At 54.9% G+C, this 17,174-nt stretch overlaps 6 protein-coding genes across 6 annotated transcripts; all 6 read left to right on the top strand.

The window, feature by feature from the left end:
• Nucleotides 1-877: 877 nt before the first annotated feature.
• On the top strand, nt 878-2,389 carry PG985_001767 (uncharacterized protein; the record flags this gene model as incomplete). The annotated part of the gene is made up of 1 exon (XM_066821536.1): nt 878-2,389. The coding sequence occupies one exon, from the start codon at nt 878-880 to the stop codon at nt 2,387-2,389; it is 1,512 nt and encodes a 503-aa protein (XP_066688968.1).
• Nucleotides 2,390-3,185: 796 nt separating this feature from the next.
• On the top strand, nt 3,186-4,097 carry PG985_001766 (uncharacterized protein; the record flags this gene model as incomplete). The annotated part of the gene is made up of 1 exon (XM_066821535.1): nt 3,186-4,097. One exon carries the CDS (start codon nt 3,186-3,188, stop codon nt 4,095-4,097), a length of 912 nt encoding a protein of 303 aa, XP_066688967.1.
• Nucleotides 4,098-6,903: 2,806 nt separating this feature from the next.
• PG985_001765 (peroxidase 40 precursor) lies at nt 6,904-7,867 on the top strand (the record flags this gene model as incomplete). The annotated part of the gene is made up of 3 exons (XM_066821534.1): nt 6,904-7,252; nt 7,318-7,702; nt 7,786-7,867. The coding sequence occupies 3 exons, from the start codon at nt 6,904-6,906 to the stop codon at nt 7,865-7,867; spliced, it is 816 nt and encodes a 271-aa protein (XP_066688966.1).
• Nucleotides 7,868-10,236: 2,369 nt separating this feature from the next.
• Nucleotides 10,237-12,765, top strand: PG985_001764 (uncharacterized protein; the record flags this gene model as incomplete). The annotated part of the gene is made up of 1 exon (XM_066821533.1): nt 10,237-12,765. The coding sequence occupies one exon, from the start codon at nt 10,237-10,239 to the stop codon at nt 12,763-12,765; it is 2,529 nt and encodes an 842-aa protein (XP_066688965.1).
• Nucleotides 12,766-13,669: 904 nt separating this feature from the next.
• On the top strand, nt 13,670-14,417 carry PG985_001763 (NADH-ubiquinone oxidoreductase subunit; the record flags this gene model as incomplete). The annotated part of the gene is made up of 3 exons (XM_066821532.1): nt 13,670-14,079; nt 14,146-14,298; nt 14,369-14,417. 3 exons carry the CDS (start codon nt 13,670-13,672, stop codon nt 14,415-14,417), a joined length of 612 nt encoding a protein of 203 aa, XP_066688964.1.
• A 1,031-nt stretch (nt 14,418-15,448) lies between these two features.
• PG985_001762 (uncharacterized protein) lies at nt 15,449-16,752 on the top strand (the record flags this gene model as incomplete). Its single annotated transcript, XM_066821531.1, has 3 exons — nt 15,449-16,070; nt 16,145-16,486; nt 16,562-16,752. 3 exons carry the CDS (start codon nt 15,449-15,451, stop codon nt 16,750-16,752), a joined length of 1,155 nt encoding a protein of 384 aa, XP_066688963.1.
• Between the last annotated feature and the right edge of the window lie 422 nt (nt 16,753-17,174).

The raw sequence follows: 17,174 nt of genomic DNA, 5'->3' as shown, positions 1-17,174 counted from the left end.
TATTTGTTAGGGTTGATCCTTGTGGAAGCGGCTTGCTGGTTGTATTTTGAAAGGGCACAAGGTGCCATTGAGCTCTCGGTTCGGTATGCAGCACGTCGAAACTGAGTTTGACGTTGTCCCATTCCCACTCTAGATGGCGTTTTACCTACCGCCCCCGACCTTGTGGACGCGCGGGCGAGATTCTTCGTGGGCGGTCAGTCGATGGCGGGAGGAAAATAAACGGTCCGTCGTACCACGTTGGAACTTTTCGGAACTTTCCTTAAAATGTCGCGAGGTCCGTCGACCGGCACCCCGGGATAGGAAAAGGGGGGTCCGGCGCCTATAAGTATGTATTCTGCGGCCAATTAGTAGCAGAGGTGCGACTCGTGTCCCTATGCCGTTTGCGGAAAAGTACCCCCTCGACTTTGCCTAGCGGCGCAACATCACGATTCTTCGTCGGCGGTGCAAGTGATTCTGTCCAGCGGAGAAGTAAACGCACCTCTGGCGATCCTTGCTGTCCCCACATGGTCCCTGGGCCAGGAGTGGAGTCGTGCGGCACAGACAATGGATTCAGGAGACGACAGCCAGATGGATGGGGACTCTGTAGACGGTGCGCTGCCATTATGCGGCCGAGGCATCAGCAGTGCTATTCTGTGGGTGGAATGCCAACAGCGTAGCTGTGGGGGACCAAGAAGTCGTATGTTCGCTCGATATATCTCCCTACGACCCTCCACACAGCCCACCCCCCTTCTCGCTTATCTTCCTGCCACGTTTTCCAGGGTGGGTGATATGTCACATTGATATATAAACTCTACTTTCTCTTTCTGTCTCATTTACCAATTTGCCGGAAGAGGAAACCCATTCATCGAAAGTGCAACCTAACTAACACAGCACAACCATGGCCAGCAAGATTCCCTCGCGCGTCGTGCACGTCAGGCCGCACGAGGTGACGACCATCAACCGCGGCAAGATCCGGGACAATGGCGACGAGGTCTTCCAGGTGTCGGACACGGGCCACCAGATCATCAGCATGTGGGTGAAGCTCGTCGACATCTTCGAGCTGCCCGCGGGCTCGGCGGACCAGGAGACCATCGTCGCCCACCTGGTGGCGGGCCTCGAGAAGGCGGTGGGGGACCACCCGGAGCTGACGGGCACCATGCACTTTGACAACGAGGCCAAGCGCATCGTCATCAAGCGGGGCGCGGGTAGAAACGGAGGGTGGGTGGCGCTGCACATCAAGGACGCCACGGCGGCCGAGGACCAGGTCCCGTCGTATGCGTGGTACCACGCGCACGACTACCCGGTCCACCGGCTCGAGATCGAGCACCTGATCCCCGCCGAGGCCGCGGGGCACCCCATGCACGTGGCCGCGGACCTGGACACGCCCGGCCCCGTCGTGGCGGCCTTCCAGGCCACCTTCATCCGGGGCGGCGTCATCATCGCCACCTCGGTCAGCCACCAGGTCTGCGACGGCCTCGGCTGGGACTCCTTCAACGCCACCTGGGCCGCCTACTCCAGGGCCGCCGCCACCGGCAGGCCGGCCACCCTGGACACCAACATCCCGCCGCACGACTACTTCACGGCCAAGACCAAGCCCAGCCCGGAGCGGTGGGAGGCCCTCCGCGGCAAGTACCCGACCATGAAGTACAACACCAGCCCGCCCCCGCCCCCGCCCGCCGACTTCGTCATGCCCGAGGTCAAGACGCGCGTGTTCCACTTCCCGCGCAGCAAGCTGGCCGCCCTCAAGGCCGAGTGCAGCCGGGGTCTGCCCCAGGGAAGCTACATTTCGAGTTACGACGCCGTAGCGGCCCTCTGGTGGCGCGCCATGCTGCGGGCCAAGAAGCCGGCCCTCAACTTCCAGGACGACGACGACTCCAAGTGCGTCCACGCCGTCAACATGCGCAAACGGGCCGACCCGCCTCTGCCACCTCGCTTCATCGGCACCGCCGTGGCGCTGCCGTGGTCCGAAATCCTGACGGTCAAGCAGGCCATGGGACCCCGCGAAGAGGCCCTGCCGCTGCTGGCCCGGACGGTCCGCGGCAACACGGCGCTCGTCACGCCCGACTACATCGAGGGCCAGATGCAGTGGGCGGCCGGCGGGCCCGACCTGCGGTACAACGAGCTGAACATGTCGTGGATCATGGGCCGGGACTGCATGGGGTTCGCCTGGCACGACATGACGCCCTACCGGACGCACGACTATGGGTTCGGGCCGCCGACGGGCTTCCGCTGGCCGCAGATGGGCTTCGAGAGCTTCTTCTTCATGCTGCCGACCCGGGCGGGCCAGAGGGGGCTGGGGGACGACGAGGGGATCGAGGTCACGTTTGGGATCGAGGAGAGCTGTTTCCCGCGGCTGGAGAGGGATGAGGAGTTGTTGGGTTTTTGCGAGCAGAGGGGTTTGGGGTCTTGATGTGGTTGGCAAAAATTGAATTGATGTATTTATCTGAACATTTAGTTGGGCGAACTCCAGTTACAAGCTGTTGAGTTATGGGCACCTGAGAATGGAAGTTCAACTTCACGATTCTCTTCCTGATTGATTGCTGGTTTCGTTGATCGTACCTGCCGTCTACCCTGCCAAAGTGTGGAATTTTGCACTTGCCTACCATTCCTGCCCCAGGAACATCTTTTTTTGCCTAGAGTGGGGGTTGTTCTTGGTCGCAGCTGCACCAAACTCACAAGAAGTGCTACCCTTATATGCCTTCCAGTTCTGCCTTAAGAACATCTTTCTGCCCACCTTGTCAAACTGAGAAGGGCTTTTCCTGTTCCAGCTTCACTTCTGCCTCACCTACACGTTTCTCTGTCCGCCAAACATCTGCCAATTCAATTTCAGACTGGAAATTCCTCCCACTACCACCCATTCTTCCCATCACATCAACTACTCGCAGCACGCCATCCGTTTGCTGCTCTCATTTGGGCGATTTCCAAATCGTCCTCACTCAATGATCTCATCAGCACCGACACACGCGACGGCAAAAGTTCTGGTAAGTTGATTTATTCCAAAATAATTTCGTTACATAACCATCAATTAACCCGGTCTCGCCAATCTGCTCCAGACATCTGATCATTCCACCTCAAGACCCGACCTGCTTGTCTGAAGGCATTACCCCAAGTCACACTGTCCTCACTTTGACGGTTTCCCAGGTCACCCAACACCTCCAGAACACATTATTCGCTCAACGATCCGATCCACCAGTACAACCGCAACCATGCCAGTTCAAAAGCGATCTCGCAGTCCATCGGTCGACCTGGACCAAAGTAGCAAGCGGCAAGAGGTTGCGATTGCGTCGCCGTCCAGGGCCGATCACTCTCCGAACTCCCAACCTGACAACTCCCAACCTGGTAATCCGTCACAATCAACTCTCAGATACAAGGGCAAGGAATACACCTTGTTCCAACCATGGGAACGTATGAACTTGGATGCATTGCTATTCACCCAGAAACATTCGGTCTCCAGACTTCGAGATGCGAGATACTTCATGTTGCACAACTCAGACCCCAGTGTTCTTGGCACCCGCTACAAAATGGAAGACTTCACTACCATGCCTGCCTACGACCCTTCTCATGAAAAACTCCGCCATGTGAGCATCGCGTGCTCTCATGTGGAGTGTGAGGGGAACACACCAGAAGTCAGCCACATCACTGTCCTCAATCTGAGCAATGGAGAAGAGATCATTAATTCCTACGTTTGGCCCAAAGCTCCAGTGATTAAGTGGGACTACGACCGCAATGATAGGGCAGTGACAGAGGATGTCTTGACAAATGCGAGTATGGAAGGTGGCGTGATAGTTGGATGGGAAGCTGTTAGAAAGAAGTTGGCCCAGTATGTTGACGCACAGACGATTTTCGTCGGATACGGTCTGAGCTCTGGGCTGAAGGCACTGCGTATATCGCACACCAATGTCTTTGACTACCTCATAGCGAGGAGAGATTGCGCCAAGGACAAAGAGGTCTTACAGAAAGCCCCATACGACCATTATTACCCCAAGATACAACTACCGGAGAAACCTGAGCTGGGAGCAGACGGACGGTACGACTACTATGAAAGAGCCTTGAGGCGGAGAGAGATTGCTATTAACTACTTGAAGCGGCCTTGGGGAGCATATCAGCTTTCGGTTTAGCCAGTGTTAATTTCATTTCCCCATGAGAGCAAATTCGCAGCATGGTGGAAGGAAAAACGAGGATTGAGGAACAGAAAGGAGGAAAGAGACAGAGAGAGCAGAGTGAGGTGGCCAATCATTGCACTTAAGTGAGAAGTGCAAGAGCGCTACCATAGCGCAATCAACAAATAAGGCAGAATAGATAAAGTTGACAACAGAGCTGAATAGACACAAACCAAAGTGCAACAAGTGGTTATTGTATCCGATCCTGTGGCCGTCGTAAAAAAAAATGAAGATAACAAAAGACAAAACATACAACACCGAGGATTCCCAGGTCGTCACCGACCCTAGTACTAATTCGGCTCTCTGCTGCTTATATATGGGAGAGCGGACGGGATCCCTAGTATTCAGCAGGATATGGTCGTATGTGACATAATTTGCCGTTGCGCCTCATTATGAAGAAAGAAAACGGGCTGCTTGCTCCCTGGCTCAAAGTAGCTCACAGCCTGCCTTCTGCACCACAACCTGGCTTTGTATGAATATCCCTTAAAAACAGATATCAAATGAGAACAAGTGATTATCTTGCGAGCCCCGTCACATACGGAAACAAATGCTGAGGCCACTGCAATGTGTGCGTGGGTTTATTCCTGGCTGACAGGGTTGTTTCCACGATGGTGCACGTGCGTTTTGGCAGAGGCCAGGATATCTGAGTATCGTGGCTCTGGGAAGATGGTGGCCCCTGGTTCTCATACCGGTTCGTTCCCGCTCAGATCAGCCTGTGAGTCGAACCTACTAGAAACAGGCTCTCATACATGAAGGGAGCTTCATGTCAAGTGCGCCTGTTGCTGGGTGCAACAAAGCCACTCTGTACAATGTGAAGTCCATTGTATATAGGTGTCTGGTTATCAGCTTGATCAATGAACATCAGTTTTGACATGCTTAGCTGCTGGGGGTAAACAGTGAGATTGATCCATCTGAGGCCACGGGGTTTGACTGGATGGGTTAGAGTTGAGGCACCTTGGATCACCACACACAACTGGCTCGCGAAGACCTCGAAGCTTGAACTGCCAACTCCACCATGTTTTCGTTATTGGTTGTCGAGGCAGGGCCGGATGGAATGATGAGAAGGTAGGCAATGGGTGGCACAGGAGTTTGCGTTAATGCATACCTGTTACTGATGCCCAGCGTCCCACGTCGTCCAATTGCCCGCAAGAAGACTTGTTTACTTTCATGTAGTAGCTGCAAGATAATGCCCATAATATACTAGAAAAGCCTAATCGTCAGCTATTGCCTTCAGAATACCGAGTGTTCACCTGTCACATTGGGATATCCTCTCTGACGAATTGCACTAAAAGGGATCTTGTGATTCAACGGCTCAGCACTAGTCGTAACTTTACATTATATGATCGGCTGGAACCATATGATGAGCTGGCCCCGGTGATATCGGTGCATTGCCCAAGCACTTTATATTGCTTGGATACGGTGACTCAAATCTTCGGCCGACCGACCGACCGCTCTTGACGACAGGGATTGAAGTGCATGATTACTTCTTTGGGTAACCAGCTCGTTGCAACTTCGCACCCTACTTGCTGGGTTGGGTAACTCAATAATGGGTGGAGCAGTCATAGAAGTGAGGAGATGTAAGACATGCTTAGTGAACAAGCCACCGAAGCGCCCGGAGGTTCCCCACGGAGTCGACGCCGGCCCAAACAGGAAACCTGCAGCAGATCTTGGCGGTACAGTCCCACCGGATCGGGACGGCCAAGCCGGCAGTGCGACCAACCATGCGGCATGCTTGTCCGCCAGCTAGATATGCAAGAGAGATTTCAGTTGGGCTGTGGAAGCTCTCGTATGCAATGCCAATCATCAGGTGGCGCTGGATTGGGATCCAATCAACATGAAGATGTAAAGTTAGAGTTTCTGGAAACCAAGCTGAAGCCTACCTCGTGAAGAGGAACGACTGGCCCAGAACCAGGACCATGGATCCGGATGTGAGTAAGGCTTCAAAAAGCAGCTTGTTGCTGAGTGAGTGAACCGCTGGCTATGGTTTCTATCTTTGTGTAACGTGGCACAGCTGGCTGCTAGTCGATGGTGTAATGAGTGTAAAGTATTGATCCGATGTTGCTGTTACTTGACGTTCGCTTTAGCGACCGAGCTAGCAATGCAGGCGTACTAGTACATGGGCAGTACCAAGCCGGCCTTCTGTTGACGGTCCGGGTTTGGACGAGTCAGTTGCTTGCTTTTGTGTGCTGACTGGCCCGCGAGATGCATTAGCGACCAAACAACATGGGCCGGTCCGTCGAATCAGACGACCTGCCCACCGAAAGCTTTCCCATAAGCAACTACGGTAGCACTCGCTCAATGTCGGATGCAGGTTGACCACTACTACTGCAAGCACGGCTGACGCATCGGTGTCGTGCACTTTGAGCCGTCAGAACCGCGCCGCCGTGGTCAGGTACACACAAGGCCCGTAGTGATGCCGTCAGCTGCGCATCCCGTACGCCGGAAAGTTCATCTGGCTGCGACCAAACTCTTACCAAAATAGCTGTGAGAGACCAGCCCGGTGGATGAGGACCACTTACTGATCGACGCGACAGATGCGTCCGCCAGATTTTCCCTTATATATAGCATCACAACGCCGGCCGATGGAATGCATGTCTCAAACCTCTATCCTCCGTTCTCCATCCTTCACAGACCCCGGGCAATAGGCTTGCACTGTCGCTACTCCTCAGAAGCCCCTTTGACAACCTTCGCTCAAGTGTACCTTCTTTTCACTGATTAGTTCAAGTGATACCAATACCCCATCCTTTGCAAACTCTCAGCCACGATGAACCCCCTGAGCTACCTCCTTTTCTTCACCGCCTGCCTTGTGGCGGCGGCGCCCGAGGTTGTCCCCAGGCACCACTCAGATTGCCCTTCGGGCTGGGGCAAGGTTGCCAAAGACCTGAAGAAGACACTTGTAGGCGACGACGGCAGGTTGAACGACAACGGTCGTGCCTCGGTTCGGGTCCCATTCCATGACTGCTTCCCCGCCGCTTGCGACGGATCCATCATCCTGGCCAATGAATGCACCGACCGACCCGAGAACGGGCAGATGATCCCCATCTGTGGCATCCTTGGCCAGAAGGCCAGTGACTTCAAAGTCGGCGTCGCGGATATCATCCAGCTGGCAGGTGGTAAGTGTCCGGCATCTGAAACTATGATAGTCCAGAGAGGCAACGCTGACATTCGAGCACAACAGCTTTGAGCATCAGGGCAGCCGGCGGCCCTGCTATCGGCTTTCTCGCTGGCCGCCAAGACTCTAGCACGGCGAACCCGGCAGGGCAGATGCCGGACCAGAATGACCCTGCCGAGAAGATTATCGGAGACTTCCGGGCCAAGGGGTTCTCACCCACCGAGCTCGTAGCTCTCTTGGGCGCCCACACCGTGGCCAAGAACAGGGCAGGCCGGCCACTCGACACGACGGACGCCCGATGGGACAATGTGTTCTACTCGGAGACCGAGGACCGCAGGGCGCCGGCCACGCTCAACAGCGACAGGGCCGTGAGCAATGCGACGGACACGCGCCGGACGTGGAGCAACTTCGCTGGCGAATCGGGGGCTTGGATCAGCATGTTCATACCGGCGTAAGTCTTTTTCAATTGGTTGGGTTGGGAAGAGGTGACACCCATGGCATGGCTGACTGACTAACACACTATTACAAATACAGGATGCAGAAGATGGTGACCATGGGCAACGACGCCGGGAGCCTCACGGATTGCTCGAACGTTATTACTGATGCGTTCCGCTAGAGGAATCGCAAAAGCGTTCCCGGGATGCCGGAAGGTCGGCGGAGCTGCGGAGACTAATGTATTGTGCCATTGACTAGCCAAAGCCAATGGCAGTTTAAATGAAGCACGAGACCAAATGTGACATAGCGAGGAAGGGCACTGGTGGAGAGACGCGACCTTAGTTTGGCTAGCAGCGCAGCTTGCATTTACCGAGTTTTTTAAATAATGACTAATATATTCCGACGATACTGAGTGCTGGAAGTGGCACAGTATGCAAGCTGAGATGCTTCAATGTTGTGTGTTCGAGGATGGGCTGATGTCATGAGGTGATTGAAGACCTTGGGGTCTGCAGACCAATTCGAGTTGGAGATGCGACATGAGGAGATGCCTGTACTACTACTATCTCACCAGCCACAGGTTGGGGGATGGGGAAAACAGCTGTAAGCCACAAAAGTCACCCCGCAATTGGGGAGGGCGTCTGTGGCTTTGGTCTGATCTGATGCGCAGATGATGAGTCGGCCTGGCCCCCTGGTAGGTTGATTTGCAGCAGGCAGAGCTTCGCAAACCAAGTACAAAAAGGCCCCTCATCCTCCATCCACCAGCGCTGCTTCTGCTTGGGGGGCGCCTCATTGCCTCTAGAAGACCGACCCGTCTGGATTTAAAAGGGGTGTGCTGCTATTACTACATCTCGATTCGGATTCGACGACCCATTCCATCATCTCGCCCTCGCGTTACACAGCAAACGCGACACGAGCAAACCAGAGAAAAAAAACAAAATCCAAAGAGGCCCAGAACCGCCGCCAATCAATCTGGCCTATTCTTCCTTCACTTGCACCACGTTACTTACATACTCCATTACCAACTCACCTCCCTCTCACGCGCCTCCAACCGAGTGCTACTAAGCTTCGGTTCTCGCTATACCCATACCTACTACTAAACATACTTATACCTACACCCCTGCTTGCTGGTCTTCGGACAAACTGCAACGCGGGTTGATTGGTAGACTGTGTGTGTGTGTGTGTGTGTGTGTCTGTGTTGGGAGCTCTAGGAACTGGTAGGTTCGACGTCACTTTCTTTGTTAACCGTGGCATATCCACTTTGGCTTTCCTCTAACACCACCACAACCCGCCTTCACTCCCTCCCTCCCTTGCTCTGCCGTGTCGTGCCCCGTCGAAACTACCGGCATGAGCAACACGTCCAAGCCTTCCAGATGCGCTCAATGCATGTACATGCCTGCCGCATCCGGACTCTCCCTCGTTCAATCTTTGCATCCCGTCCCCCGTCGCAATTGATTTGATCGAATGTTTCATCGCATTTTCCCCTATTCCGCCCCTCGGCCTTCGATTTTCTTTCTTCGTTCGGCGTACATATCTCCACGCATCACCTCACTCTCCACGCAGCTGGTAGCATAACTTGCATAAGACCGTGCATAACCTTGCTACCAAGCTTCCCGCACTCCACACCGCCTTCCCAAACAAGCCGAGCTAGGAGAGCTAATGCGTTGCAAGTCCAGCTATCGGAATTAGTGGGCCCTTCAGCTCGCGGGTACGTACTATTTAGAGCTTCCCGCTGGTCAAGCGTCACATTCCTGGCGCATTTTCTGAGACGAAGACGGCAGCTTCGTCGACGCGCGCGCAACAAAGCTACTGTATTCGCCTGCAACACCTCACTACCCGCGACTTTTTTCGGCGACGAATCCATAAAGAATCGCACGCGTCTTAACGCCCGAGACAGCTGCAATCCACCACATCCCCACCCGATTCCTTCGTCGCATATCTTTTCGCGCGCCAGGGTGTCGAGGGTTATCTTTGGAAACAATAAGGAGCCAGATGCCATGGGATATCCCAGTCCTCAGCAGCTTAGTCCAGAGGTATTGTCAAAGTTCGCAAGACGGGTGAGGGAGGAGCCTTCATAGTAAGTATAGCTGTTTACTTTCTACATTCTGAGTTTACCGTCGTCGCGTGGTTCCATGTCGTCGGCCCTTGCGCCGAGGGATGATAGCTCCCGTCGCTTTTGCATACATCACACAGGCAACAGCAGCAACAGCAACTCGATGCTTTCACAGAAACGTCTTGTATGCACTGCAACTGCTGCGAACCCCGACTATCACCAACTATTCCCCTGACAGCTATCTACCTAGTCGAAAGTCAGCAGTACCCATTGCGACTAGCCGTCTCCGTTGTGCCATCTCCACCCATGACCCCAGTTATCCCATACCAGCTCCCCAGCGCCACCAGTCATCCTAGAATCGATTACCAGCACGATCATATAAACTCCAATTGTTATTTAGATTGTTCTAACCTTGACACCTGCTCAGGTAGCTACCTCAATTCGACTACACACCCACGAAAACACCCATTCACGCGAGTGCCAAACGCCGCCACGCCACGATGCTCAAAAACTTCCGGGCGGGCGATCGCCTGCGCTACCCCATTACGATCTCCAAGTTCATGAAAAACAAAGGCGACGAGGTCCAAAGAGGCGAGGCATTACTGCAATACACGTACAAATTCGAGCGCACCATCGGCGATCCCGCTCTCAACGAAGAGCGCACGGTAGAAGAGACTGGCTATGCCGACTGGGACTGCCCTACCGAGGGCACCATCAACAAGTGGCTGGTCAAGGTCGGCGATGTGTTGACCAAGAGCCAGCTGTTTGTCGCCATCGATGAGCCTTGCCCCCACGATATGCAGTACGCTGGTTTATGTACCAAATGTGGCAAGGACATGAAAGAGATCACCTGGGCGACGGAGTCGATGGATACCGATCGCGCTACGATCGCGATGGTCCACGACAACGTCGCCCTGACCGTCAGCGCCCAAGAGGCTATGAAGGCCGAGATCGACCTGCAAAGACGCCTGTTGCAGCAGCGCAAGCTGAGTCTGGTAGTGGATTTGGATCAGACCATCATCCACGCTTGCATCGATCCGACAGTCGGCGAATGGCAGCGAGATCCGACGAACCCAAACCACGGCGCGGTCAAGGATGTGCGCACTTTCCAACTAGACGACGGCCCCCGCGGTGTGACAAGCGGCTGCTGGTACTACATCAAACTGCGACCCGGCCTTGTTGGGTTCTTGGAGCGCATGTCCGAGTACTTCGAGATGCACGTCTACACCATGGGCACCCGCGCCTATGCCGAACAGATCGCCAACATCGTTGACCCGGGCAAGAAGCTGTTTGGCCACCGCATCATCAGCCGCGACGAGAACGGCAGCGTCACTGCCAAGAGCCTACAGAGACTTTTCCCCGTGAACACCAATATGGTCATAGTCATCGACGACAGGGCCGATGTGTGGCCAAGAAACCGACAGAACCTCATCAAAGTGACGCCATATGACTTCTTCAAGGGCATTGGCGACATCAATTCGGCATATCTGCCCGCGCGAGAAGATACCCTCGGCGCGGCTGCTACTGCTGCTGCTGCACCACCAACACCAGCAGCGACCCCCACGCCTATTCCTATCAGAACGAACGGCGATGCTCCCAAGAGCCCCAATGCGCCCGGCCACGCCAATAAGATACCAGAACACGAGAAGGCTGTGGCGGCAAACCCGAACGGCGTGGACGATGCTATCTTACAACTACAAGTCCAAGAGCAGGAACGGGCCCTTGAAAAGCAACTGAAGGAACGACCCTTGCTTCACATGCAGGAAGAGTTGGATAAGGAGGATACGGAGCCTGATCCAAGTGAATCATCCGAGGAGGGGACGACTACTCCGCCAGACTCCCCTGAGCAGCAGAATGGCCACTCCCCGACCCCACACCATCGCCACAATCTGTTGCGCGACGACGACAACGAGCTGTCGTGTGTGGAACAACATCTGACCGTAACCCACAAGCAATTCTACCAACAGTACGATGCTCGACGGGCCTCACGGCACAGAATCCAGGAGATCACTTCTGAACTTATTCCTAACGTGGGAGCTGTGCTCGACTATCTCAAGGGACAGGTTCTCAGAAACTGCACCATTGTGCTTACGGGAATTGTTCCTCAAGGCGTTGATGTCATGGTATCCGAAATTGGTCTGCAAATAATGAGCTTCGGAGCCGACCTAAAGCGCAAACCCACATCAAGGACAACACATCTCGTTGTAAGCAGCGCCCGGCCTCGCACAGACAAGGTGCGCAAGGCGGCGCGGATACCGAGCATCAAGATTGTCAACCAAGACTGGCTTGCAGCTTGCCTGGCCGAATGGCGCAGAGTGGACGAGACGCCTTACCTGATGGATATCAACCCGGGTGACCGGAACCGGTCTGCGGCTGCCGACGATGACATGGAGGACGATGAAGACGACAAGAGCCAGCCCAAGGCGAACGCTGCCAACCCGGGCCAACAAAGCATATTTGAGGGGGACGAATCGGCGGGGGACGTCTCTGATGACGAGGATGACGAAGACGACGAAGAAGAGGACCCGTTTGGCGTGATACCCACAGAGCCGGCTAGTCCGGTCAAAGAACTCGTGAAAATGGACTGGGACGATATGGACGACGAGCTCGCCGAGTTTATGGGGTCGGACGTGGAATCTGATTCGGATGCGGAAAGCCTGTACCAAGGCGGCGGCGGCAAGCGCAAGCACGACGATCTCGCGTCGGAGGACGGCGACAGCGCTGAGGAGGGTACGGGCAGTACCCTGTCCAAGAAGCAGAAGCTGGCCAAGGCGCGCACGACGGGTCTTCGTAACGTGGAGAACGTCGGTGAGAACGGCGATGACGATGACGCGGCTGATGCTGCTGCCGAGGAAGAGGAAGACGGCGGCGACGGCGGCGACGGCGGTGCTACTGTTGGTGCCAGCCAGGAAGGAGGGGGCGAGGAAGAGGAGGATAATTTTGATGATGACTTGGAGGCGGAGCTGGAGGCCGAGTTCGAGAAGGAGGACGAGAAGGAGGGGGATGAGGATGAAAGTATGGAGGATTGAAGAGAAGAGGAAGAGAGAGGGTGAGAGAGACGAAGGGTCTCTTTTTTTGTGTGTGTTGTAACTTTTGAGAAAGCCTGAGACCAACTTCCTGATTGAATGATTTGTGTACGGTACGGAGTTATTGGACGGACAAACGGTGCATAGCGAATTAGGACATGGATGGTTGTAAATATACACCAATTGTAATCACCACCTACGATCACGAGAACGAAGCTCATGTTTGAGATATTCTGCTGCTAGCTTGTCGTGTTTGTTGCTTCATTGCTTACACTGTAGTTATCACGTTGACAGCAAGCCTCACCTACGATCCGATCGTCTGCCTGCTAGATATGAAGGTCAAAGAAAACCAAACATTGCACTTTAACTACACACTGACGCAATATTTTGCATATTACCAAAATAAACTACGGCCATGCTCTTCATATCAAACAAGAGCTTCCTTTCCTCAGACCGACAACAGTTTCCCACATGCGATTGCCGTCATGTGACTTTGATTACGTAACCCAATAGAGCTCCACCCAGTAGCCGACCCGCGGGCGCTCGCTGGAGAGAGCTTCGCTTCAATTGAAACTGGCAATTGGGCGACGAACCACTCCGAGCTCCCAATTTTCGTCAATTGAACGCCGACCACCACCCCCAAAGCGCATATCCGAAGTCTCGCCCCCCGAGGTTCCAATTCCGTCATCATGCCTCAAGATATGCCCCCCGTCGGGGGCTACGGCCCGGTTCAGTACAAGGTGGGTGATTCTTCTCTCTTTTCCTTGGTTCTCTCTGCGTGGATGGACGGACATTGGCGGTGGTAGTGGGCACCGACGACGACACGGCGGGAGGAGGAACAATACTGGGCGACACGATCACTCGATTTTGGAAGCCGGACGTCGCGATTTCATCTGGGCCGACTCCGATGAACGGGTGCTTGGCGGCAATTGAGGTGCCATCGCCGACGAGGGAACCGAGACGATCCGGAATATCCTTGCGGTCTCGATGCGAAAACGACGCTCGATTTCTGGCACGGGCAGCACCAGTGAACTCGCAGCTTTGCTGGGACGACCCAGCCAACCGAAGGCCGAACAAGACGAAAAGACGGGTCTCTGAGACCGATGCTACGGGGGAACGGGGAGATGGAGCGCGGAATGTGCAAATGCTGCGAGAGAGACTTGAAGAAGATGAAGAACAAGAAGCTGACGATTGCTATTTTCCACCGCAGCGAAACCTCCCGGCGCCTGGCTTCAAGCCCGCCGCTTTGGTCCTCGGCATGGGCGCCGTCTGCGTCTGGGGTTTCTGGAAGCTGGGACAGGGTATTCGCGAGCAAAAGTACGTCTCCTCCAAAACCCATTAGGTATTATCTTTTCCCCGTGTTCTGACCGGACTCGAAAACAGTGAGCTGGCCCGCGAGAAGATGTGGTCCCGCATCCACCTGATCCCCCTCCTCCAGGCCGAGGAGGACCGCGACCTGGCGCGCCGACACATGGCCGACCAGGCCCGCGAGAAGCAGCTGACGGGCGACAACTTCAAGGTCTACAACAGCGACAGGTTCGTCTTTCTCATTTTCTTTCTTTTCTTCCCTCCGAGCTTACTGGTTACTTACTTTACCCCCTTGCAGATTTGTGCGCCCGACGTACGCCGTCACCCCCGCCAACACCACGAAATAGAGTACAGAAACTACGTGTGGCGAAGCGGCGTGGTTGGGAAGCCGGTAGCTTCTCTGGGGAGAAGGAGAAGCCTAACGGGAACGAGATGGTCCTTGTACATATACCAAGAAGAAAAAGCCAATACGAAGCTGTTCCTTTTCTTGTGGTCGACAATGATAGCATGCGTTCTTTACCCGCTGAAAAGTGCCTTCCTACCCAGCTGCTGGGTTTTTTATCGGTAGCTTCTATGTTCGGAAGTATGGGATTTGCTTGCCTGAACTTCGTTGCTGCAAGTTCAGCAGTAGCCAGTCCTTATGTTATGTGGGTTTGCCGGTGATGGGCTTGAAACTAACTTTCAACCGATTGCTGCACTGGAGATTTGCACACAGCTTACAACTATTCCCGGCAGGACGCAGCTGTTCTGACAGTCAGGATCGCCGAACAGAGAGAGCCCTTGGAGATCAAGTTTGAAATTCAGTTGTACCCCACACCAGCAACCACTTGATACCATCAATTTGTTTAACTGAGCTCATGGCAACCGACGTCTGCAGGATGATCAATGTTCGTTCGGGAATGCATCCCGCAAATGATGAAATTGCTTCTAATCCAGGAATTCCAACGCTCATGCACCATCCTTCAATCCCTCTAACTATGCAAGGAATCGACCGCGAAAACGCCTTTCCTCTCTCCGTTCCTCTCATATGAACCGGGGTAGCTCGCGCCCAAACCGTCAATCATGAGAGCGCCCCTTTTCGCTTGCTTGTCTTCTGTTTTTCCTGCCACATTAAACCGAGCCTCCCGTCTCTCTTGCCCAAGGACCCTCTGCATAAGTAGATTGGGGGTATCTCTTTTTAACTCATTACAAGACATATCAATATACATACACGGACATAAGAACGTCGTCCCTCTGCTCTATTTACAAGTACAACCCAGCCTTTGGTCTCTTTCTCTTTAAGTATGGTTTTCTTCTTCCTCGAAGATATGTGCAGCCTCCTCACTCGAACAGGGTCAAAGTCAGATCCCCCTCAATCTTGGCCTTGAGCTCGACCTCGATGTCGAGGTTGAGGTCCAGCCGGACGGTGAGCCGCGAGTTGTCGCCCTTGGCCGACGACGACGTCACCCCCGCCGTCGGCGTGGCGGGCGCCGTGATGGCCGAGGGCGGCGACGTCGACGGCATGGGCGCCACCACCCCCATGGGCTGCCCCGCCGGCGTTGAACCTTTTCCCTTCTTAGACGACGACGGCTTCTTGATCGGGGCCAGGGCCTTGGAGGAGGTGACGGTCGGCAGCGCCGAGGCGGAGGTGGAGGGTTTGAGGGGCGGGGCCTCGACGAGGGTCGTTTTGCCCTTGGTGGTTTTGGGTCGGGTGGCGGTGCTTTTGCTCTTCTCGAGCGTCGGGGAGGGTTGGGAGGAGGAGGAGGATGGGATTGACGATAACCTTGATAGGGGCGGTAGTGAAGTGGCCGAGGAGGCGGCCGAGGAGGAGGCGGATGATGGTAAGGGTGATGGTGATGATGTCGTTGGCTTGCGCCGCCGCGGCTTGGCTGATGGTTCTACTTCGGCCATGGCAGGCGAGGCAGTTCTCCTCTCAGACGCCTGTCGCCGCGGCGGTGCCGCTGGCTCCTGCTGCTCGGCAGTAGACCTTCGTTTGGATTTCGGTGCCGCCGCTGGGTTGGGTTGGAAGTAGTCGGTGTCCTGTTGCTGTTCTTGTTGTTCGGGCGCCTTGATGGAAGGGACCTTCATCTTCAAGGGTTGGCCCTCCTGGATATTCGAGAGGGTCTTCTGCGTCCGCCGCCGCCTCGGCACTCTCGCCGTGACGGGCACGTCGTCTTCCGAGTCGAGGTCCGAGTTCTCGTCGCTATCTTCTTCCGGCGGCTCAGGTATTGTCCTGGGCGTACGGCGGCTATTGCTCCTCCGGGTCAATCTGCTGTTGCTGGCTTCTTCTTGCTCATCCCTGTCCTTCATGAGGTGGAAGCTCTTCATCCGCTTGCCCATGCCGGGCTTGGGTGGTGGTGGAGGGTAGGACATGGGCCTCCTGGTGGTGGTGTGGTCCTCGGGACTGGGCTTCCTGTCTCCTCCCGACTTGACGCCCGTATATCTCTTCGGGCGGTCTTGGGATCCCGATCTGGACCCTGATCTCGACTCGGGGTCATCCTCCTCATAATAGCTTCCACCCGGCGACAGCGTCCTCGCGTCCTCGTCCTCCTGCCACGAAGAATCCCTCCGGTGGCCCGCCATCATCGATTTCCTTTTGAGATTCTGCTTTTGTTGGGGGTCCAGCAGCAGGGCCGAATCGCTCTTGCGCCGGCTGTCCTCTGCGGCCTCTTTGGCCTCGTCCTCGTCAATGTCGAGGAATGACGTCTGATGTAGGGGCAATGACTCGTCGACGGCCACGGGGCTCCAGATGTACGAGTCTTGCCACAGCGGTCGCAGGGATCCGTACTTTTCCGGATCGAGCCAGATCTGAAGACCCTCGCTCATTATGGGCAAACAACATCGCGAGCTGCCCGGGCAAGGGGTACGGGGCCTCTATATAGGTGGTAACCAACCCAAGGGTCCTTCCTCGGATTTGTATTAAACACTAGTGTGTCAATAATTATTCCGTCAAACCGGATTGTGAGCCAAAACGATGGCCAACTCTAATATCATGCGGTGAATATAGGTAGGTAACGAAAAGTAGTAGTAGGCAGGCGGGCGAAAGAGACTAAACAACTAGATGGGACAAGCGAGTGGGTAATTCCGAGATGCCATCAAAGGAAACACAGAGAGAGGGCGTGAGG

The sequence above is a fragment of the Apiospora marii genome (assembly GCF_038362585.1).
Source record: "Apiospora marii strain CBS 49790 chromosome Unknown utg000002l_segment0_segment0, whole genome shotgun sequence".
Taxonomy (NCBI): domain Eukaryota; kingdom Fungi; phylum Ascomycota; class Sordariomycetes; order Amphisphaeriales; family Apiosporaceae; genus Apiospora; species Apiospora marii.
Note: the sequence above shows the minus strand (reverse complement) of the source record. Positions and strands in the feature narration are given on the sequence as shown.